The sequence below is a fragment of the Babylonia areolata genome, chromosome 19 (assembly GCF_041734735.1).
Source record: "Babylonia areolata isolate BAREFJ2019XMU chromosome 19, ASM4173473v1, whole genome shotgun sequence".
Taxonomy (NCBI): Eukaryota; Metazoa; Mollusca; class Gastropoda; order Neogastropoda; family Buccinidae; genus Babylonia; species Babylonia areolata.
The window spans coordinates 14,057,503-14,081,305 of NC_134894.1; the positions used below are offsets into that span (position 1 = coordinate 14,057,503).

Below are 23,803 nucleotides of genomic sequence, written 5' to 3' on the forward strand. Positions count from 1 at the left end.
CGACAACACTGCCACCCGCACCTCCAACAACAACCAGGCCTTCATCAACAACGGCTTCGACAACACCAAACTGTGAGCGAACACGACAACAGCTCCCATCTCCTCCAAGCCTTCACGTGAGGCCATACACGACCTCATCGGAGATTGTCAGAAAAGGCGAGACAGAAATAGAACAGTTCTTGGCATTTGAAACCAGTACACCAGAGTGAGGAGAAGTGGTTTTCATTCAGTCTCTGAACTGGATGTGGGGGGTTTCCATTTTAGTTTTGTTTGTTGTTTTATTTCCTGCTAAAGAAGAGAAGTAGCAATGGGACATTCCATGAACTAGTTGGGTTTGTTTGGGTTTGTTGTTTTTTTTCAACATCTTGGAAGAAGCAAAAAGCAGTCATGAATCAGAGAATGTTTGTTTATTTTTGTATGGTTTATCCTTGTGCGTGTTCATCCGTGTATGCGATTTTGTTCATCACTCGTACCTGTTTATTTGTTTTATTTCATTTTTGTACAATATTTTCTTTATATATGCATACACGTGTGGGTGTTTTTTGATTTTTTGTGTTTTTTTTTGTTTATTTTAGGCTGTCAGAGCATGACCTGCTCGTTGAATCTATAAGTAGGTCAGGCATCTGTTTTTTGTTGTTGTTTTTGTTTTGTTGGTTGGTTGTGGGTTTTTTTTTAAGCAGATATGGTATAACGTAATTGATCAGTCCACATACTTTTACGCCTTCTTGAAACTGAAACTGAAACTAACTCGTTCCTGGATGTTCGTTGTGGGTTGTTGGGTTGTTGTTGTTGTTTTTACGTTACGGTTTGGTTATTTGTCTTCTCAAGATTGTTGAAGCCTGACCTGCAGAAGTGCCCCTAATTCACCATGTCTTGGTCATACACTTCGTTATTTTCATACTTCATCCAACTGAGGTTATATTATGGTTGTTATGCATTTGTACAATTGTGATGGGATCTTTTCATTGCGACACTTCGGTTTGCTGCTCCAAGGTATGCACACTTTGCATTGCATGAAAAGCAGCCTACTTTCATGAATTAAAAGTGTGTGTGTTAGTGTTTACGTGTGAGTGTGTGCGGGAGTGAGCACGCGCATACGTATGTGCATGCATGTATATGCGTTTGTGTGAGAGAGTGTGTGTTGGGGTGTGCGCGCACACGCAAATGTGTGCATGTATCGTATACGTATGCGTGTGTACATATGTGTGTGTGTTTGTGTGTTTTGTTGCGGGGTGGGTGGGATGGGAGAAAAAAACAGACACAGAGAAACAGGTGATTGTTGTATGTTAGGATTGTGTGGTTGCGCAGGTTCATGAGAATGGGATACACACTGCTACCCAGGATGCAACAGACACAGATGAAAGATGTTTCCATAATTTTATCCTCAGTAGCCACTGTGTGGATGTGTGTGGATGTGTGTGTGTGAGTGAGTGTACATATTCGCCAATACATGCACATGCACACATGCCAGTCACTTCAAATATTGTCAGTTTGTCGAATTTTTGTATCCAGTCCACATCAGTGGATCCTTTCCTCTCACAGAGCTTCCAGATGAAGTATTGTTTGATTGTTCCGATGAAAATAAAATTCCAAATTCTAAAGATGGCCTATGCAGAACCTGTCTGCGTGGAATCTTTTCTCGTGTCTTCATTTGCAGTTCTCATCATCGGTGATGCGTTGTCTGCCCTTGAGTTTTTGTAGTAGTGGAGTGGAGGTGGGTTTCATGTTGACACAAACGGGCCTTCAGATAACGATGCATCTACCTACTGACATTGTTGTTACACCACTACTGGTTTTGTTGGCATATTTACTTTTCCTGTTTCTATTAATCCTGACGTGTTAATGTGACTGATGTATTTTCTTACATTGTTTTATAACATTGCAATACGAATTTCGTCTATGTATGTGTTACTGGTGTTATTCTTCAAGATGATTCGTTCATCAAGTGGCTTCTAGTTTGTTTGTTTTGTTTTTGTTTTTGTTTGTTTTGTTTTGTTGTTGTTGTTGTTGTTTTTTTGTTGGTTTTTTTTGTGTTTTTGCTCGTGCACGTTTTATATTTCATTTGTTTACTGTTAGACTGTTATCGCAAAAGTCAGAAAAGAAGGTTGACATGTAGGGGAATTTTTTTTTCAAATAAACGAGGCCTTTTCAAGCTTTCACTGCGTCCAGACATATGCTTCGTTTCTGGATTGACCACATGGAATACACAGAATGGTCTTAAGGAAAAGAATGACGAATTTTTCATGACAGTTTTTATTGAAATGATTACTATTATTCGAATGTTTTGAACGCATTTGCAACATCATTATTTTTCCTTTCAATTACATATGCACTGAATATTATTAATACATGGTTTCAGAAAAGGCCTTGCACACAAGAATACGGAGACATGGAAATGTTAATGGAACATTTTTAATCATCAAATGAAACGATTACACGTTACTAATGAATATAATATACATACACACATACATATATACATAATAAAAAATATATATATATATATGTGTGTGTGTGTGTGTGTGTGTGTGTGTTCATATATACAGATACATGTATTCATATATATAGATATAAATATATGTATCTATATATATATATATATACCTATATCTATATGTATCTGTCTATCTATCGATCTATTTATCGATAGCTGCGTGTATATAAGAACGTGAATGTCTGACTTTAATGATGTATTGTTATTAAGAAGGAGTTTGTTTTCGGTCCACAATATTCTCACGTGCCCTTCGTTATCAAATTTTAACAATAGGTTGGGTCGATGTGCACTGCTGTTAAGCCACTTCAGCCATGCGACTGACTCATTCATAAAATCCAACCGCCGAACAAAGGTTTGAACCGACACATTCTTTGCTATGTTTGCCCCTGAAACGTGATTCATCATTTCTTCCATGACATGTTTCCAGCGTGAAATCCGTGTAAAGCAATCGGTTTGTTGTCAGTTCACTTACGAAGGCAATGCATACATGTTTTGGGTACGCTTTATTTTAAAGATGGAGCTGTTGAACCCATTTATATATATATATATATATATATATATATATATATATATATATATATGTATATATATATATATGTATATATATATTCATTGTAGATCATGCATATATTTGATGTTTATTATTATTATTGATGCTATAATCAATACACAGAGATTGTCACGTACGTATTACTTTCCTTCGTATTCATTTCTTTCTGCATCATTTTGCACTTTGGTTTGTATTTGTCTTGTTTCCTTACAGTCGGTCTAGCGTTCATTTACTTCATTCTGTTACATTGTTGGTACTTCGAACATATTGGACGTGCCTTTCAGAGGCCAACCCGTTCCTGTACATACGCTGAAGATAGATCTGTTTGATTTCCTTTGTATATATCATTTCTGGGCGAACTTTCACTCCCCTTCTGTCAGACTGTACATACTGGGGCAAAATTAGATTATGATTGTAACTATCGGGTATTTATGAACATGTATCTAGAGTGAAATAATTCTTTATCATGACATAATGGAACAGAATACACGATTTTCAGTACAAGAACAGAGTTGCTGGAAAGCGAAATGATCAAAACATTTTAACGTTCTCCTTTTCGGGAGTGTAAAGCAACCATGGGATCTATATAAAAGAACGATGGAAGAAAAAAACCACACAAAAAAAACACCACCTCGATTATAAACTGGAGTCGCCGTACTGTGTCGCTTTGTCACATGACATCTCAAAGCCTCACGAATTGTGCATATGTTTGATTTTCTGATGTATGTTCAAACAAGAAAGTTGTCATATCATCATCCTTTTTTTTATTTTTATCATTATTATCATAATCTTTATGCAGAGTGTACACTTAATCATACCTGCAACAGCAACAACAAAATAATGAAATAAAAAGATGATGTCGAAGCAATATGACAAAAAAGGACAAAACGGTCCATATATGCTCACTAACAGTTTCTATCCATGACATCATATCTGTATGTTTTCAAAAGATTTGCACGTTCGAACTGGTCCACAGAGAATGACAGATTGATGAACAGGGCGAATTTTATTAACCCGCCCCCTCAACCCGCCCCCCCCCCTCAACCCGCCCCCCCCCCTCCCTCAACCCGCCCCCCCCCCTCAACCCGCCCCCCCCAACCCGCCCCCCCTCAACCACCCGCCCCCCCCTCAACCCGCCCCCCCCCAACCCGCCCCCCCCCCCCCCACTTTTTTTTTTTTTTTTTTTTTTTTAAGAGAGTCTCTCTAAGATTTTAGCTGATCATGTCTTTGATTGATTGTAAATATGGAGAATGAACATCTTTAAAACATGTTGGTCTGTTGCAACAGAAAAAAAAAATTACCAGTCTGTCCCGGGGTGATCCACATTTCTAAAGGTGTGCTTGTTTTGGAGGGCATTCTTGTATGCAGACAGTTTCTTTTTTTTTACATTTATTTAGATACTTCCTTTCATTCAACTGCATTTTACAGGTCGTTTCCAACAAAAACGTTTCAGATACATCTTTTACCAAAAAAAAAAGTTACGTACACAGAAATATGATTTCATATGTACATATAAAATTGAACGAACTAAATGTTATTCTCAGTATAACCGCTAGGCGACTTGTAACGTATCTGTGACATGAACTGTGTTAATAAATTTCATTCCATACAAATGACGTCATTACTTAAAAATTGTAGCAGGGAGATGAAAGAAGATGGTTGAGGGACTGGCCACGTTTTTGTTTTTTTGTTTGTTTGTGTTTTTTTAATGATGTTTTTGGGTTGTGTTTTTTCCATCACGATTTCCCAATCCATAAACTGCTCAGCAGTGTCAGCTTTATCTGTACTTGATTTTTCCTGACATGTTATAAACAGGATTGTTAATTCAACTTACGATTCCAATGCTGGGCGACAATCTAAAATACGCGTCTCAGGATACATTCTGTTTCAGTAAATTTTAAACATTTCTAAGGAATCTGCTTCTTGGACAGAATACACACGAGGTTATATTTTGATGAACTTAGATCATATTCTTGATAGGACGCTCACCAGTTCATGTTGACTCTTCTGGGAACTGGGTGTGTTCTAGTTTCCTTGGTCATGGAGCAGGTTCCTTTCGATTTGAACCTGTTTGTTATCGAAATTATATGCATTCTCATTTAGGCCATATTTATATAAGTCTGCATTGTTGAAATATGATATATTCTATAGTTTATTCCACGTGTGGTTAAGACAGGATATGCGTATGATTCAGGTTTTATGTTCATGAAACAGCATGCGTACTGCTTCAGGTTGAGTCATTGTGAAAGAGGTTTAGGCGCCAAATAGATTCCTTTTCACGCATTTAAATGTTCACATCCAATCTGCATTTTAAAAACATGCACCTTCTTTTAAGAGGTGTTTGTGTCTCTGTGTGCGCGCATGCTATAGGATATGAAGTGCATTGATACATGAGTAACATTGTTTGTTTATTTACAGATTTTCCTGATAATCATACAATACAACCAGCTGAATAAAGTTTTAAATCACATACTCAAATGATATTTTAAAGGCCATTGGCTGCTGCCTTGGCACTGGTCGTTATATGGACAACACATAGCTCAGAACTGGAATGAATTTTTACGAATAGCAAACTCTTGTCGATTGATTCACAAAGCTTTCCACGTTTCATCTTTTATCACCATGACTTGGATACAATTTTGTTTCAGTCAGAACAGAACTTATCACGGTATTCAGAGAGAGAGGTTACTTCTGTAAGCATGTGCATCTTAAATGACTTCTGAATTTTATTTTGAGTTTACGTAAATGAAGTCGTGCAGCAGTGACGGAGATTCCACAATGCCACCTTACCTCAGTAATTATCCCGAGCCTAGATTTCCTTATCTCAGTTTGTGTACAAAATCTTATTTATGTGCCTCAGTTGGTTTCCGAAACTTGATATTTCAGTTGGCGTCCAGAATTTTTCTTTTAGAATCTTGATTTGATGCCCAGAACTTGATTCATGCGACTCATTCGTTCCCCAGAACTTGAATTCTCTATCTCAGTTGATGTTCACCAGTTGATTTCTGCAATAATATATTTTGGTTGTTGTCCAAAACTATATTTCTGTGTATCCGCTGGTATCCAGAATCCAGTTTCTCTATCCCATTTGGTGTGCAACACTTGATTACAAAATTTCTCAGCTGGTGTCCGTGTCCGCCGCTTGATTTTTATATCTTGTTTGGGATTCCCAAAACGATTTCTGTATTTTCATTTCCTGTTTGTAACTTGATTTTCAATGGGTGGTGTTCAAATTTGATTGATATTAATCATATACCGGTTGGTGTCCTAAATTTTTTTTTTTCTTTATCTGGATCAGCCTCCTTCATATCACGTTTTTGTGTGCTTCCCCGCCACCCCCCTTCGTTTCAAGAGACTGATTAATGTATTTCGATTGGTCGTCCAGCTTTGATTAAGTTATCTTGATTGGTACGGAAACCGGATTCGTGTTAGCGCAAAAAGGTTTTTATTTATATGTATCTCGACTGATCTCCAAGGTTAGATTTTATATCTCTGTTGATTTCAAAACTTTATTTCGATCTCTCTGTTATGTGCGAAACTTCATTTCTGTTATGTGCTTCTGTACGTCAGTAACCACTGCTGAAGCTGCTGAAAAGAAAAAGACAGTATGTAGAGTAGAAATGTTCATTTCATTGGCTGCATTCTTTAACCTTATTAAGATTGATTAAAAATCGAATAATCATGTCTCTGTATGAGTTTGAGAGTCACGGATAAACAAGCACGGACATCCATGTGCCACAGTGCAAGTTCTGACATCCAATCTGCCATTTTCTGTATATATCTGGAATGGATAAGATCTTATACCGTCGTTGATATGGCAGAGAACTGACAAAGAAAAATAGTCGAGGAAAATAAGATTATTGGTGGTGTACATAAAACGTTTGAGGGTTTTTTGTTTTTTTGTTGTTGTTTTTTTTATAGCTTTTATGCGCTGGTTGCTGACGAAAGATAAACGGGTAAAAAAAAGAGGGGGATTTTTTTGGTTTTGTTTATGGTAATGGAAGGGATGACGGGAGGAGGGGGGATACGAGGTGGAGTGGGTATGAGGAGGATGCAGTGAGTTGGGAATGGGATGTCTGAAAGGGTGTGATAATTTATCTATGGTACTAATACGTGCGAAGGTGCAGGGGAATGGATACAGGTGATATTATGTGTGTTCGTATTTTTGTTACACCCATGAAATGAAAAAAAAAGAATGTATAAGTTCGTCTACCCTGTGATCATGGTTTAGTTGTTGTTTTTTTAATACTTTTTTTGTTATTACTGGCATGCTGTAGTCTTTCTAATGTGGCACTGCCTATATTAAATGTGTTTGATTTACTGGTTGGTTTTATAACAGGTACATCGTGATATTTCATCAAGCAGTTGTTGATTGATTTGTTTATTATATTATGCTGGAAATTCTTGTATTCGAGAAATAAAATTAAAATCTGAGTGTTCTACGAGTTTTGTGCGGCGACTGATTCTTTTGATGCCTATTTCTGTGTCTGTACTCTACCAGGTCTTACTTCCTCTGTCTCTCTCACTCTCTCTCTCTCTCTCTCTCTCTCTCTCTCTCTCTCTCTCTCTCTATGTATCAGACAGAAAGATATATTTCAGTCATAACAAACAGGTGGCACAGAGTCAATCTTGCTAGATTTAGATTGAGAACAGTCGGGCTGAATGCTAATAAAAGATGGTTTGAGACAGGTGGATTAACATCTCCTTGTCCAATGTGTGGCGAGAATAAAGAAGATGAGATACATTTCATGTTCAGTTGCAAAGGATACGAGGAGGTTCGGGAAAACTGTACACTCTTTAAAACAGCTGCAGCAAAGAGGAAAGACCTGGTCAGTGTCTTAACATCAAATGACGAAAATATTATCCTCTCACTTGCAAAATACGTCTCAGAGGCAGTAGATACACGGAAAAAGAAAATAAATGATCAAAATGCCCGTTAATTCATAATATATACAAACATTAATGGTTTCCAAAATGATTTCTTTGAGGGTTAAAATTAGAAGCAGATAGAATTAGTATTTGGATGGTCAATCTGATGATGATGATGTTGTTGTTATTTTTTTGTGTGTGTGCAATTTGTTGGCTGTTGTTTATTGATATAACCTTTGTAACATTAGGTGCGTTAGTTTTTGTTTTTGTTCTGTTTTGTTTTACTTTTTCAAATGATTGGATAAAACGACACTGTAACTTCCCCTGCACCCCCCTGTCACATGGGCTGTTAAGCTAATGACAGTAAAGAGTCAAAGTGTCAAAGTGTCTCTCTATGTATCTATCTATCTATCTCTTCATGTTTCTCCGGTTTCTTTCCTTTTTTTTCTTCTCTTTGTTTGATTCTTTGTTCTATTTGTTGTTGTTGTTGTTGTTTTTCTCCTTTTTGGTTTAACCTCTTAGCTGTGCTCGGATTGCAAGTGTCACCGGATCAATGTGAAGCTGTGCCGGACACTATCAACACTTAAACTATCTATCAGTTATGGACTCTTGTAAAAAGCTACCGAACACTACCAACACCAGTCAGACTGACCGCTGAGAGTCAAATGTAGTGAAACTGATGTGTTGGTTGTTAAATCGATTGCGTTTCTTTTGGGTTTGCTTGTTGTTGTTTTTTTGTGTTTTCTTTTGTTTTAGTTTGTTTGTTTTTGTTTTTTCCTTGTTTTCTTTGTGTGTGTTTATTTCTTACTCTCGAACTATTGTGTTGACTGATATATTGATTGTGCTTTATGTTGATTGTGTTATTGTTTGTGTTCGTTATATTGAATGGGATTTTGTTATCCTGACATGCACATTCCAGGCTACAACGTAATCCGAAATGACCTCACATAAGCCAGGGAGACTGGTCTCTTTCTCCAAATCAGTAAATCCCTAACCTTTCAAGCGTCCTCCATATCTTGAGCAACATGATGTAGCATCAATGTGGATTAAAGTCAAACTAAAGAACACCTCTTCCATTTTAATCAGTTTCTGTTGTGGAAATCCAGCTAAACGGGTAGACTGGTTAGATGGATTCACTGCAAAGATGGACACAACAACTAATTAATACACCCACTAGAGTTACACCCAACTCACAGACGCTTACAGATCACAGATACACTTCCAATAAAAACACCATATTGAATTTTTGTCGTTAGTAGGGGGCTTAGTAGGTGGTGTCCTAAGTACGTTAAATCAGAACAGGCACCACTGAACACCACCGAAGTGACTCAGCAGCAGTGCAGGTTCTCCTATGGTGTGTGGCCTCCTGGCGACCTAACATCGATGGTTCCCTGTGGACTGCCGACGCTGGAACTGTGACTGACGAACCCGGGTGTGGCCGTGTATGGTGGAATCTAAATGAGCGGCGTGGGAGTAATGCCACTGAAACGGTGCAGATGATGTGAAAAAAACAACAACAAAAAACAAACAAGCAAAAAACACAACACACACATATTAAAATCTTGTGTTCCTGACTTCAGCTGTTGTGATCACAATCCAGTTGGTGTCACATGGGAAGAAAGGGGATGGGAGGGGGAGGGGGGGAATTCCCAAATCAGGCCATTAGACAATAATCTATCGCTGCCTCCCGAAATCTAATGAACAGGTGTTTATAAATGACGTAAACAACTCTACGTTTTCATCAGTAATCGATATTACAGACCCCTATTTAGCAATAACCTGGGCAGCTATTTAGCAATTGCATACTGGATTGAAATGTTGGCAGAAATACATAATAAACATGTGACACCGAAAAAATATCAGAGTTAAACACATTCCTAAACCATCGTGGTTTTCCAGAGTTAGATGGGACAGGCTACATTAGAAAACACACTGCCAAGAACATGGCTTTCAAGGAGAATCAAGAAAACTGAGAAATGCAATAACTCATAAAAGCGCAAAGAAAGAAGGAAATAATAGGGTATACTTACTATCCTCTAAGGAGAACCCAAAGTCAATATGGCAAGGCTTACATAAACTCACGAACAAACATACTTCATCAAAATCAACCGTGATCGCAGGCATATATCTGTGAACCAGCTAAACACACACTTTTTCACAATAGCCAAAAGACAGTTACGGGCAAGTCGTTTATGTAAACCAAGAACAAGCTTGGCCCAAGAACGGAGCCCTGAGGTATTCCAGATTTCACGGCGACCGAGTCTGACTTCGCACTGTCAACTACCACAGCCTGCCTCCGATCTAGTAGAAAACCTCCGATCCATCTCTTAACATGGCCTCGAACTCCATAATGGTGCAGTTTATGCAGAAGGAGGGAATGATTAACCTCAGTTGTCGAAGGCTTTCGCGAAGTCCATTACCACGATGTCAGTTTGTTGGCAGGCTTCCATATTCTCGGTTAGCTCCTCCATGAACTCCAGCAGCTGGGTTTCACAAGATCTTTTACGACGGAAGCCATGCTGCCTGGGAGGAAGGCTGTTGTTCTTCTCTAGATGGTCCATGAGTGAACTGACAATGATGTGCTCCATGATCTTACATGGGATGCTGGTCAATCAGTGATACGGGGCGATAATTTGCTGGATCGTAATGTTCGCCCTTTTTAAAGACTGGCACAATGTTGGCTGATCTCCAGTCTTCTGGTGCGATGCCTGTGTCCATAAAGGTTCTGAACAGCAGTGTTAGGATGGAAGCGACTTCGTGCGCGAGCTCTTTAAGCACCCTCAGCGAGATCCCGTCGGGGCCGCAGACCTTGTGAGGATTTAATCCTCTTAACAGGTTCCTGACGCCCTGCTCTGAGATGTGGATCTTACTGAGCTCGGAGTAGTCTGCCTCGCTCATACAACACTTGTCCTTAAACTGATTCTTGGTGTAGACCTGGCCATCTGTAAAGACTGACTGAAATTGTTCATTCAGAATTTTCGCTTGATGCTTGGGTTCTGATATTAATCTACTCTGCACCTTCAAAGGTGACACCCCCATCTTTGCAGTCTGACACCCCTATCTTTGCAGTCCTCTGGTGTTTAATATAAGACCAGAATCTTTTCAAATATGACGAGGGTTCATCCGGCGGGGTTTCTGGTAGGCTTTCGTTTATGTACGTCCAGTACGCTCTGCGTAGTTTGCGTTGTATCGTTCGTCTCAGCTCTGTGGACTCTTCTCTCAGGTCCTGTCGACCTGTCTTCTTCAGCTTCTTGTAAACCCTAGCTCTCCTGTTTATGAGCTTCTTTATATCAGGTGTAACCCAAGGCTTACTACATTTGGGGCGGTGCTTGTTTTCGGGGGACATATAGGTCTCTTCAGCTTGTAAGTATGCTACCTTGAAGCGCGTCCATAGTTCTTCTGTAGTCAGGTTTCCCTTTTCCTCTACAAAGCTGGAGTACATGGCCTTCATTGCTTCTCTCATGCCGTCCCAATCTGCTTTATTGAAGAGTTTAATCCATCTGGGGCTCTCAGTGCTTGGTTTTCTCCACCGCGATGTTGTACTCACAGTAGCAGACTATCTCATGGTCAGAAACGCCCATGACAGTCTCTACTCTTGGAATGAGGCCTGGTGAGTTTGTGAGGATAAGGTCAAGGGTGTTACTATTTCTATTTCTTAGTTTAAGGAACTCCCGGTGTTGTCCCACAGCTTGGGCGTTAGGTTTCAATGTGGCTGTCTCCCAGTCAAATCCAGGGAAGTTCAAGTCACCTCCAATTACCACTAGATAGATAGATAGATAGATAATATTAGAATTAAAAAGAAAAACACACACAAAAAAACAAAACAAAAAAAAACAACGAATAAATGATAAATAGATAAATAAATAACATTTGCAGACGACAATTTGGTCACAGGAAGGGGCATAACTATCAATGACCAAAAATTTATGCAAAATGGTGGCTGATGCTGAGATCCCCCAAATCCAGCCACACATTCTGGAAGTGTATTGTGGATAATTGTGCCTCGAAGCAAACTATATGAATGGGCGCCCATTGAGAGCACAGCGACTTTATTTGTACGTACCTCATTTCTTGTTTCATCGTGTTGTCATTTGGCTGTGTCTGTGCAACTGGTGGTCAACCCATGATTTTGGAAATCAAGTGGAGTGTCGGACGACATTTAAAACTTCGAATAAAATTTTTAATGAACAGTACTGAATATGTATTGTTGATAAATCACGACCCTTGACGTATGGTGGTATCACCCAGTACATTTTAGTAGTTCACGCACTCGAGAAATGGCCTTTACTGCTTACATTGTACCTTGCATCAGTTGAAAGGTGGCACCTCCAGAAATTTTGAAAACTGCCCTTTCACATACTTAGTATGATACTAACTCATTATTTGCAGTGTCATGACACTTGTTTGAAAAAAAAAAAAAAACAGACCACCCTATTTCCTGTTGAAAAAGATAAAACAGATGATTAGTATTTTGCACAAGTACAGTGTGCATGAATTTGTCTTGTGCAACCTTTGTTTATTTGAAAAAGACAGATGTTGCCAAAATTTCTTGTTTCGTTTTTTTTAAGAGAGTTTATTTATTCAAAATTACTCTTTGTTGTTTGGAGATACTGACCTGTTTGACAAAAAAAGGGGGAAAAGTTGTTGAGATTCAGAACCCCTGTGTTGCTGCACATGGACCCTTTCTGCCTACCCCATATGGCTACCAAGTACCAAAGACTGCGGTCTTGAAGTTTCACACCATTCAGAACTCCAGTATTTGAACAATGACTTATAATCCATAGTCCACTCAAGACAGCAAGTTTTCCCATTTTGTTTTTCAAACAGCTAATCTGTTTGTATGGGTTATGAAAAGAAGTGTTACCCCAAAATTGACATCATAAAGTCTGAGATTGAAACTTTCAGAACTTTCATGAATCTGTTAGATGGTCTATGTCGTCGTCATGGATTTGAACTGAACACTAGATTATCATCTTTATAATGTTACTATCACCATGTACAATTATATTCTATTTTATAAATATATTCATTTCAAACTGGCGAAAAATTTTGTTTATGATTAAAAATTGCATCAAAAATGGTGAGAGGAATTTGTTTCACTTTGCTGGCAGTTACATACTACATTTCAGAGGCAAACTGTATATGATGAATTTATATTGGCACACAAGCACACAACACCACACACACACACACACACACACACACACACACACACACACACACATGGGTACTAAGTATTATGATTACACTGTGGACAGATTTCTGACAGTAACAATAGACAATAGGAAGTGAAATGAGAATAACTGATGTTTTTCAGGTTTGCCAAAAAGAAACACAATGGGGCGTTTTCAAAGCTGCAAAGTTGTGGTGGAGCGTTCCTTGCGTCGAGCATTTTACGATGGGGTGCTTGAACTATATGAAGGCCATGGTAGTTCTGACACAGTGACAGCAGTCAGTTTAGAAGGCACGCTGACTCTCACCATCAACAGAGCAGAAACACTCCACATCCGACTGAATGAGGTGGCCCAGCGAGCTGAAGAAGTCTCCTTGGAGCAAGAAGATTCTGCTCATACTGCTCATCATCAAGAGAACTCTGAAGCCCTTGACAGGGAACAAGGCTCTTGTGGAAGAAAACGAAAACATGAGATTATGGATGAAAAAGATGACGACAAAAAAGAGGCCATGAAAAAGAAATTGAAAACTGAAAACGATACAACTACAAGTCATGAACATCCAGTGGTGAAGTCCAGTGATGCTGAAACCGACTTGGGTTCCTCTCAAACTAAACCCATTGACAGGAAAGAATTGGAGAAGAGCAGTAAAGCAGTGAAACCCAAAAGTGAGAATTACAGTGGGATCCATATCAAGAAAGAGCCAGAGGAGGCGACGGCAGACTGTGAACCAGACACCTCACCAGGCCCTTCCTCTGCTCCAAGCAACAGCTGCAGCAGCAGGACACCTGAGGAGGAGACTGCAGCCAGTGTTAGTGGTAAAAGGAAGAGTGAGGACCATTTGGGGTTAGCACAAGGAAGTGACACTTCATTTCCAGTCCAGGTAAAAAAAGGTGAGGAGTTCATTGTGGATCTGTGGATTTAAGCAAGCTGCCTATTAGAAACAGAATGCATAAAATTGCTGGAAATAACAATGTACAGGTCTTCCATGTCCAGTTTAATTAAAACCAGAAAATCGTCTTGGTCACCACTGATTCAGTTGTAATTTATATAACAAAATGAATCTAAAATGTCACAGTTAAAAAAAAAACACAGACATAATCACAATCCAGAGGAAGAAATTCAGCATAAACTAAAGCATCAATTGTTTTGACATAAACTGATTAAAAAAAAAAATTTTTAAAGAAAAAAAAAGATAGCAGTTAGCACTAACATTCTTAAAAAAAAAAATTCTCTTACACGCATACCCACACACATGCCAATGAAATTTATATATACTGAGCTGTATTTTTTTATTTTTTAACTGTTTTTAGATTTGTATAGATCTGATTGTATTGGTTTTCTTGCTATTGACCATTTACATTCTACAACAAATTAAAGCTGTTAGTGTAAAGCTATAGTATCAGTACAAGATTTAGCTTCACTTCACATGTACTCTTAAAGTTAGAATGTAGTATGATTGAGTTATGATTGTTAATCAAAGCTTGTGTTGTTGTAAACCTTTCCAGTGTGTTTTAATGTTATAAACAATAGAACATTAATCACTGTCCAATGCTCTTACAAATTGTGAGAAAATTTTGCTTCAGAATATCCTAACCATATCACATTCCACACAGAACCCAAGGTGGAATCCATCTTGATAGAGGACGAGGATGAAGAGGATGACGAGTGTGAGGACCTGAGCAGTCAGAGGTACAACCGTGTGCAGCAGGCTTCCCCAATTCACTCCCTGTGGTACAAGAGACCTCAGGGGTCCAGGCATCATGGCAGCTCTCATCGTGCCACAGCCAGGGAGAGGGAACACAGTGTCAGAAAGAGTTACCCCAGCCCTCACACAATGGTGAGAGTGATTATGGTTGTCATTTTTCCCAGCCCTCAGACAGGTGAGAGTAAATATGGTAGTCATTTTTCCCAGTCCTCAGACAAAGGTGAGAGTATTATGGTTGTCATAATTTTCCCAGCACTCACACAATGGTGAAAGTAAGTCTAGTTGTTATTTTCCCAAATCTGGTTGCCATTTTCCTAGCTCTAACACAAGGATGAGAGTAATCATTGTCCTTTTTTCCACCTCTAAGTCTAACACAGTGGTGAGAGTAATTATCTTTGTCATTTTTCCCAACCCTCTCACAGTTGTGTGTAATTATGGTTGTCATTTTTCACCTGCCCTAACACAGTTGTGAGTAAAAATTGAAAAACAGTGAGGCCAGGAGATAAATGATAAACAAATAGTAAAGAGTGGTAGCTCTCTCTGTTCACAAGGTACACAACTTCAAGTCCTTACACCACCGATTCAGCAAGCACACAGGTAAATAAAAGGTACAATGGAACAAACCCAGACACTCCTAAGTAAAGGAAGCGCTGGGCTTGTCCCAATACCTGTCATTTGACATGTGCGTGCAGCAGCAATAACAGAAGATATTAACTCTCTCCATACGAACGGCGAAAGAGACGACGCTAACAGCGTTTCACCCCAATTACAACCATCAAAATATTACAAGCGGAAGGCTCTTACACTGAAGAGGTGAATGTTGACAAAGAATACCACAATTCTGACGACGGAAGCTAAAGGTCGGGTCATAGAGAAACCCACTGGACATCCGAGGGGTCTGTGTAGAGGAGAAGAGAGGACTGGCCGTACTGAGTGAGTTAACTATTTGTTAAATAGTTGTGAGTGTAATTCTGATGGTCATATCTCCACCCCACCCTGAATGAAAGAATGTTGTGCACAGAGCAGTCAAGCTTATACAGGGCCTCAGTACTCTTCACATACATGTTTTGAAAGAAAGAAAAAAGAAAACTCTTCACATTCCAACACAAGAGGGACTTTCTTCATTTGCTCTTTATTAATGTCTTTTTATATTAATGATAATGTTGTTCATCAGCCATCACATTAAAACTGAAGTCAACTTGTGAGCACAGAGTAAGCTTTATGCTTGTTGATGCTCTTTTGTTTCTGCTTGTATTGTAATCATATGGACTGTTGAACAATTACAGATTGTTTAAACCACAAGAGGGACTTGCAAATTTCAAGCATTACAGAAAGTTTTATGGACAACTCTGAGGGCCTTGTACTACTGTCAGCAAGTTGACACATTGAATAGCCTGTTATTTAATTTTAAACAGCTCAAGGCCTGAGCAGTGCTTTGGATTTGTGCAAAGGTCAGGCTTCTGCTTTTGCTCCTTTTCTTTTAATTTCGGTTGGGGTTTTTTTTGTGTTTTTTTTAGAACAGATGCTGTGTAGCATTTATATGGATCAGTTCACATGCTTCAACACCTTCTTGAAACTGGAACTGTGAATTTGGCTGGAACTTCTGTTTTTATTGTTATTACTATTACTATCACTACTAGTGCTGTTGCTATTCATGCCACCATCATTGCCATCCCTAGAAGATTCAATAATTGAAATTTTCTTTGCCAGGAGATGACGGACCCCCGTCAGATGGCGGTGCTGTTGGAGCGGAACGACTGTCCAGTGTGTGGTGAAGTGCTACACACCCGCAAGGAGTTGGGTAGCCACCTGCACGCTCATCGCCACGCACTGCGAGCCACCTGCTCAGTGTGTCGCACCAATACACTGACCCTGGACGCACTGCTGCTGCACCTGAGCACTGTGCACAGTCCTCGCCTGCTGCCTGTGACCCCGGCCATGACCTCCGACTCCCTGCTCAGCCAGGCCCTCATGCCCGCTCTGCCCTACACCCCCACCCCCATGTCCGCCATTGCCTCCCTCGTCTCCATGGCAGCCTGCCAGGCGGGGGGGCCCAGCTCAGCCGCGTTCCTGGCTGGGGGTTCGGGCATGGCGGGCGGGGTGTCGAGCCTGATGGAACAGATCATCACCTACAGGGGTCTGCTGCCCTGCCCTGTCTGCCAGTTGCTGTGCTCCTCCAAACAACACCTGGCCACTCACCTGGCCTTGATGCATAGGGACACAGCTTCTATTATGGGGCAGGGTGGGGGGGAGGAGGAGGAAGCTGAGGAGGACGTCGTGAAGGCGGAAGGGAGGCAGGATTCGGACGGGGAGGGGTCCAGCAACTTCTCCTGTTTCGACTGCAGCCAGAGCTTCAGTTCCCAGGTGGCGTTCACACAGCACTGCATGCTGCAGCACAACTCCACCTCAGCCGTTAGCCAGGGATCCTGCTCCGTCTGCCACCGCGCCTTCCACACCTGGCGGGCACTGCACGCCCACTACCTGTCGGCCCACGCCATCACCAACTTCTGCGACAGGTGCAAGATGGGGTTCGTTTCCAGCGCCGAGCTCAAGACACACTACGACTCCACGCACAGTGCCGACACCCGCAACCTGACGTACATCTGTGACATCTGCAACAAGGGCTTCTACTCCCAGTCGCAGTGCAGCGCCCATAAGCGCAGCCACATCTCGGAGAAGAGCTTCGCCTGCCAGGTGTGCGGGAGTGCGTTCTTCAAGCGGGGTGACCTGTCCAAGCACTTCCGCACCGTGCACGCGCCCAACAGGGTGTTTGGCTGCCGCTTCTGCGGCAAGCGTGGCACGCGCATGGACAACATGCGGAGTCACGTCAAGTCCCACGGCAAGCACATGACCAGGGATGAGGTTCTGTCGTTCATTGAAGAAGTCAGCCCTAACTAAACTGCTGGACTTAGTGAAATGCCAGCAGAGGTCTTCAGGTGATGAGATGATGCATTATTTACTTGGAGCATAAAATCTATTGCATTATTTATTTAAAACAAAATCTAAGAATATAAAATCCATTGCATTGTCAGTTTCAGATATAAAATCCTGTCTGCCAGGCTGAAAGGCTTCATGTCCAGTGAATTATAATAATAATGATAACAATAATAATGTGAAAGCTTTTTTAGCACAGTTCCCTGCTTTCATGAGCAGGCTCACCATGCTTAATAGTAAAAACAAATATGTAACATTTCAAAGGTGTGATAATGAAATGAGACAAAACGATTCACCACCCACATATTATTCACTGCCAAAAAAAATGTACATCACACACACACACACACACACACACACACACACACACACACACACACACATATATATATATATATATATATATATATATTACATGAAAACCTCTTTATATTCACTCTCAGACCAAAGCCTTCTATGTATTTCTTGGAAAGAAGTGTTGCAAAAGGGAAAGCACACTGCTAAAATTGTAGTTTTTTTGTTATTTTTTAAACAATATTTTAAAATGTTAGTGGTTGTTTCGAACTTATTTCTTGAATGAACTATTGGTGCATTGCAATGCACTGTATATTATTTAGTTTGGAAGTTCTATAAATGTGAGCCAGATAACTGATAAGACTGAGAATATGGACCATTTACTTTCCTGGACAACTATCTGAAATGAAATGAAATGCAAGAGACACATCTGGCCTGGTGTTGATGACTGGGTTTATTGAAACAACAAAACAACACCAGTACATTTACAAGTGTTTGTCAGAACAACACTGTGTAAACCCCCCCCCCCCAACCCCCCCCCCCCCCCCCACACACACACATGCACACACACACACACACACACACAAACAAGCATTGTACAAACTGACAGACTCACACACATAATGTTCCATTTTATTGTTTGAAAATAATGTCATGTTTGTAAAGAATCGTGTACTTAACAGTTAACTGATAGTACTTTTCAACTAATGCCAAAGCATTTGTTTCAGACAATATATTCATAACGGTAACCTCATGTGTACACGCTCCAGCAACCTCATATTCTGGACTATATATCATTTTTACATATTGCTTGATAACTTAACTACTGCATGCTGTTGTGATTTACATCTGTGACATTTCTTTCTGGTACATTGTGTTGCTGTTGATCTGAAAAGACTGTGGTGCTGCAATGGCTGGAAAGCAAAGAGATGTTGATGAAAAAACTGATTAAGAAAAAGTGTTTTTCTAGTCAGCTTGTCTTTGTTTTTGTTGGTTGTACATTGCAGGTGGGAGCATAAACTTTGTATGGACTTCATGGGGTCAGGTACATTTGATGGTGTGTGATGAATGAGAGTTCAAGTCAAACACACAAGTTCATAAAGTTTTGTGCACATGCATGCTTACTGGATAGATTCTGGTGTGTTTTTATGGGGGTTGTTGTTTGAAAATGTTTATTTATGTCTGTGATTTTTGTTTAATTGTCCTCTCAGTTAACAATAGTGATATCGAGTGATGATATTTTGTTCATTTTTATCACAGCTGATTAAAAAACAGTTACTTGAGAGGTGACCTGGAAAAAATGTGCTGACTAGTTGGTTTCTGTGTACCAATCATCTTGGAGTGAAAAGGGCAGTGTCCTTATGTTTGTGTGGGTTAGGACATATGTTTTATGCAGATGTACATGCCTGCCATTTCAGAAGCTGAAAATGTAAACATGCCCAGAGTGAAATATTGATTAAGATCATGTATGTGGCACATTGCCTTTGGTAATTTATTATTCAAATCAAAGCAAATTTTTGTTTAACGTATGTGAAAGTTGGTTCGTGGTATTAAATACACACTCCTGTCAGATTTGGAAATTAAGAATATTACCCCCTGTGGGGATGCTGGGGGTTCTTGCAGCATAAATAGTTTGCTAATCCTTCTGGAAATTATGTGTGAGAAATTTCCTCTTTTTTTTTTATCGCTCTCTTTGTTTCTGGCCTTTTCCATCTTTTTCTGTTGTCTTTTCCTTTTTTATTTTTTGCCTTTCTGGTTCATTCACCTTTTTTCTTCTTTTTCTTTTTCTAGAATTAGAAAGCCTTGAACATTCCATGTCTTTTTCTGGACTGGATAATTGGGCATTCTTTCTATGCTGTATTCTTTTTTGCAGATATCACTTGTGAGGTGCCCATTTTGTATGCCTGTTACGTATACAGTTTTGTGTATTGTTTATAGTTATTTTAATGTTCAGGTTGTTTTTTGTTTTGTTTTTTAATCAACTGATGAAAAGTTGATGGAATGATCAATGTCAGAGGTATGGCATAGGTTTATGTGCTTGGGTATGACTACTTGTGCCTAATCTTCTTGTTTAGTTTTCTTTCTTTTTTTTATCCAGGTTTGGGATGATCATTGTTTACAGTTTTTGAGCCCTGAAGTGGTCATGTAGTTGGCTTGGCTTTTAACGACAAAGATTAATAGAGTATTCAGAGACAGTGGGCATATGTCTTCTGTTCATCTAACTAGGGGGTTGTTCTCCTCAACTTCAAGGAATTGCAAACCTGGATATAACCTGACACTTAATACACAGACATTAATACACAGACAGAGGAAGCGAGTCACTGAGCCTGCCAAGTCAGCTGTCTGAAGCATGTATTAATGTGTATTTTATGTGTTGAGGCCCTGTATCACATGGGTCCAGAGATGTCTCAAACATGTTAACTTCACGTTTCAGATGACTGAGTCATATAAAACCAGTCGACTGAGCTGTCTCAAACATGTCTCATTTCATAGGACTAGCTGAATGAGCTGTTTTGAATATATGTTTAACCTTTCACCTTACGTGCCATGTTTGTGTTACACGAATGACAAGACCAGCCAAGTTAGCTATTTCAAACATGTGTATGCAACCTGTCATTTTACATGGGCGTGCCAAAGACATGTGAGGTGCCCATTTGCAAGTTTTGGTTTTGTATGCCTTTATTTTATATAATTTTGTGTATTAGGTACAGTTATGTTTATGTTCATGTTAAGTTGCTTTTGTTTTGTTTTAACTTGTGGAGAAAGGTTGACAACATGACCCTGTGAAGTTAGCTGGGCTGTTAGAAACAAAGATAAGTGAGTTGTCTCTAAAATATAAATCTTACACTTTGACGTATTTGTTAGGTGCCGGTGTTTCAGTGTTTCCTTGAAGATTTGTTTGCTGCACCATGTGTGCAAAGATTTATGGTCAAAGTACAATGGGAAGAAGAAAATTGGGGAAGGGTTGAGGACTCATAAAAGAGCATGGCAGATGTCTGTCCTAAGCATGAATCTGATATCTGTGTATCAGTTTTGTTTTTCTTGTTCACAAAAAGTGAAAAAAGAAACGTTATGATAGAGGAACTGATAAGTGTGTGTTTGTGTGTGTGCATGTGCATGTGCAGGTGTTTATTCTGTTTGTGCTTGAACAGTGATTTCTTGCAAACTGCTGCATTAATTACAGTGTGGTTTCTATGGTGTTACAAGGCCAATAAAGCCGTTTAAGGACTTGTGGGTTTTTTCCTTTTCAAATAATCATTTGACTGATTAAAAAAACAAAACAAAAATAAAGTTATACACAGATGCACTGAAAAATGTTCTTAAAACTCTGACCTGTCTAATTGATCTTGAATTGAAGTCTAGGTCATAACAGGCAATTATTTTGATTTTTTGATGGCAGTAGTGAATTATCATGCAGGCTTTTTTTTTCAGTTTATTACATCTTCAGCTGTGCATCCTTGTTAAACTTGTGAATAACCAGTCACCTCAAGCTAATCAGGCATTCATATATAAATACATCTATCATCTATTTACTGTCTTTCCAAACTGTATGTAATGATATGGGCAATATCTCGCCTCCTATTTGTCCTGTCCATTGCTTGGGGAGGGAATTGTTGGACTTGTAGCCATGCTTTTTGGTTTTGTCACATTTATTGGAATTCTGCTCTTCTTCTAGCTGGTTTGACACAACAGCACTACAAAGGGCAAGCTGATTTTCAATTTGATTTGTACTTGCTGAAAAAAAATCTTTTTTGTGGGGTGCAGAGGCTGACACAAAACATTTGTGTATGGCAGAAGAGGGTGGGGGGATGGTGGTTGTTGGGGGAGAGGGGGAGAAAGAGAAGAGAGAGCTGGGGGATAAAGGCAGGGAAAAGTGTTGAAAATTTTATGAAAGTTGTTGTTTTTCCTCAAAAATGGCTTTGTTAACAGTTTGCTGCATTGTGCTGGATGTGACTTGAGACATGAATTCTGAATCCATAGCCAGTGTTGTGTGTATGTTATAATCATGCCACTGACTTGAATTTTATAATGGAGTTTATATACATCTTACATTTACATCCATGCACAGTGTGTCTAAGTACACACACATGCTCACACCCATTCACACACACTCACATGATTGCACACTCACAAACACACATGCATGCATGAACGTGCGCGCACAAACACACACACACACACACACACACACACACACACACACACACACACACACACCCATCTATGCTCGCTGATATTACTTTTGATTCTGAGTTCTCTGACGCAGTTGTTAAGCTGTGCCCTTTGAAATATTCATGGATTCCGATGTTGATCAGGTGTATTCAGGTCTACCCCAGTATGACTGAGGTGTTCTTTATATTACTATTTACATACTTTTGCTCTGCTGTGACCTGTCCCACACCATCCACCCTCCCTGCTCCCCCTCCCTCCCCAGCACCCACCCTTGACCTAAAAAAGCAGCTCCTCCTTAAAGTTTAGTCTTGTTTACACTTGCTTATTGTCTGGACAAGGAAACATATATGAATCAGTGCCACATGATGAACTTCGCAAAAATTCACTTGGGTAAAGACGAGGGAGGGAGAGGGATGGGAGGAGGGGGTATAAAAAATAAAAATAAAAATGGGACTTCGAAGTCTCCAAGTTACAGTTTTTTGTTTGTTTTTTGTTGTTGTTTTTTGGGGGGGAGGTGGGGGGCGGGGGGGGGGGGGGGGGGGTTGGTTTTGGTTTTGTTGTTTTTATTGTAGTAGTTGTTGTTTTTCTTTACTTTTCAGGTGATTTGGACAAGAGCATCTTGCAATATCAAGTTGATAGGTGGATCAACAGACTGAATTTTTTTTAAATCGTGTTTCTTTCCGCAAATTTGGAGACAGTCATACTATCTGTATCACAAGGATGGTGTGCTGAGTTAGTATGTATTATCTGTACATGTTATCTTATATTATGGATGTTAGTTATGGTGATGATATGTGTGATACGTGTATGTGCATTTATGCACAAGGACATATGTGTGAGCATGCATAAGCTATTGGGTTACCAGGAAAATAAAAAGTCGGAAAAGGATAACTGTCATTACTATCAGTACAACCAGTGCCTCTGCTAGATTCCACATGTGCCACATCTGGCAGTTAAATTCAAACTCTTTCTTCAGAATTATTGACCTAACACACTGAACGCAACATTCTCTGTATTGTAGGGTGTTTGTGCTGGCCCATGCCAACAGAGATTTAAGTCTGCAAAACAGCAGTATTTTGGCTGCACGTTTTCCAGCGCTTCTGACCAAGATGGCAAAGAGTCTGGTCATGTTTCTGACCCACACTTAGATGTTTTCTGCCACTTGATGAACATGATGCTGATACTTGATGTCTGTTATTGTTAGTGGTGGCAGTTTTGTGGATTGTTACTTCAGATCATATTGTGTATAGATAGTTAACTGTTGTTGCAGATTAAGTAAGAAGTATGTATAGAAATCTGTTGATATATGTTGATATATTTTGTAGCTGGACATACTGCAATATTACATTATGTTGTATGTGTAAGTGTGTGTGTATGTGTGTCATTGTGTGTGTTGCCTCAGACTGGCATAGGGTCAATGCCATTGACAGTTTTACTCTGCTGTTTTGCTGTTTGTAGGGTCAATGCCATTGACAGTTTTACTCAGCTGTTTTGTTGTTTGTAAACCTGTTGCTCTTGTGATCATGAAACAGATCCACACACTGCCATACAGTGGTCGCAAGCAGCCACACAAAAATGAAATCCAGAGAAATTTGCAGTCATTTTTGAAG

The 23,803-nt window shown here is 39.7% G+C and overlaps 2 protein-coding genes across 3 annotated transcripts in view; both read left to right on the top strand.

The window, feature by feature from the left end:
• Positions 1–1,220, top strand: part of LOC143293471 (electrogenic sodium bicarbonate cotransporter 1-like) — a 94,406-nt gene extending 93,186 nt beyond the window's left edge. For both annotated transcript variants that reach the window (XM_076604359.1, XM_076604360.1), the window contains exon 22: positions 1–1,220. This exon is cut by the window's left edge and continues 86 nt beyond it. In XM_076604359.1, the coding sequence (XP_076460474.1) occupies positions 1–76 (76 nt within the window). In that variant the 3' untranslated portion in view covers positions 77–1,220.
• Positions 1,221–11,853: 10,633 nt separating this feature from the next.
• On the top strand, positions 11,854–18,557 carry LOC143293472 (uncharacterized). Its single transcript, XM_076604361.1, has 4 exons — positions 11,854–11,968; positions 13,231–13,977; positions 14,701–14,924; positions 16,503–18,557. Exons 2-4 carry the CDS (start codon positions 13,251–13,253, stop codon positions 17,688–17,690), a joined length of 2,139 nt encoding a protein of 712 aa, XP_076460476.1. The 5' UTR covers positions 11,854–11,968; positions 13,231–13,250; the 3' UTR covers positions 17,691–18,557.
• Positions 18,558–23,803: the final 5,246 nt, after the last annotated feature.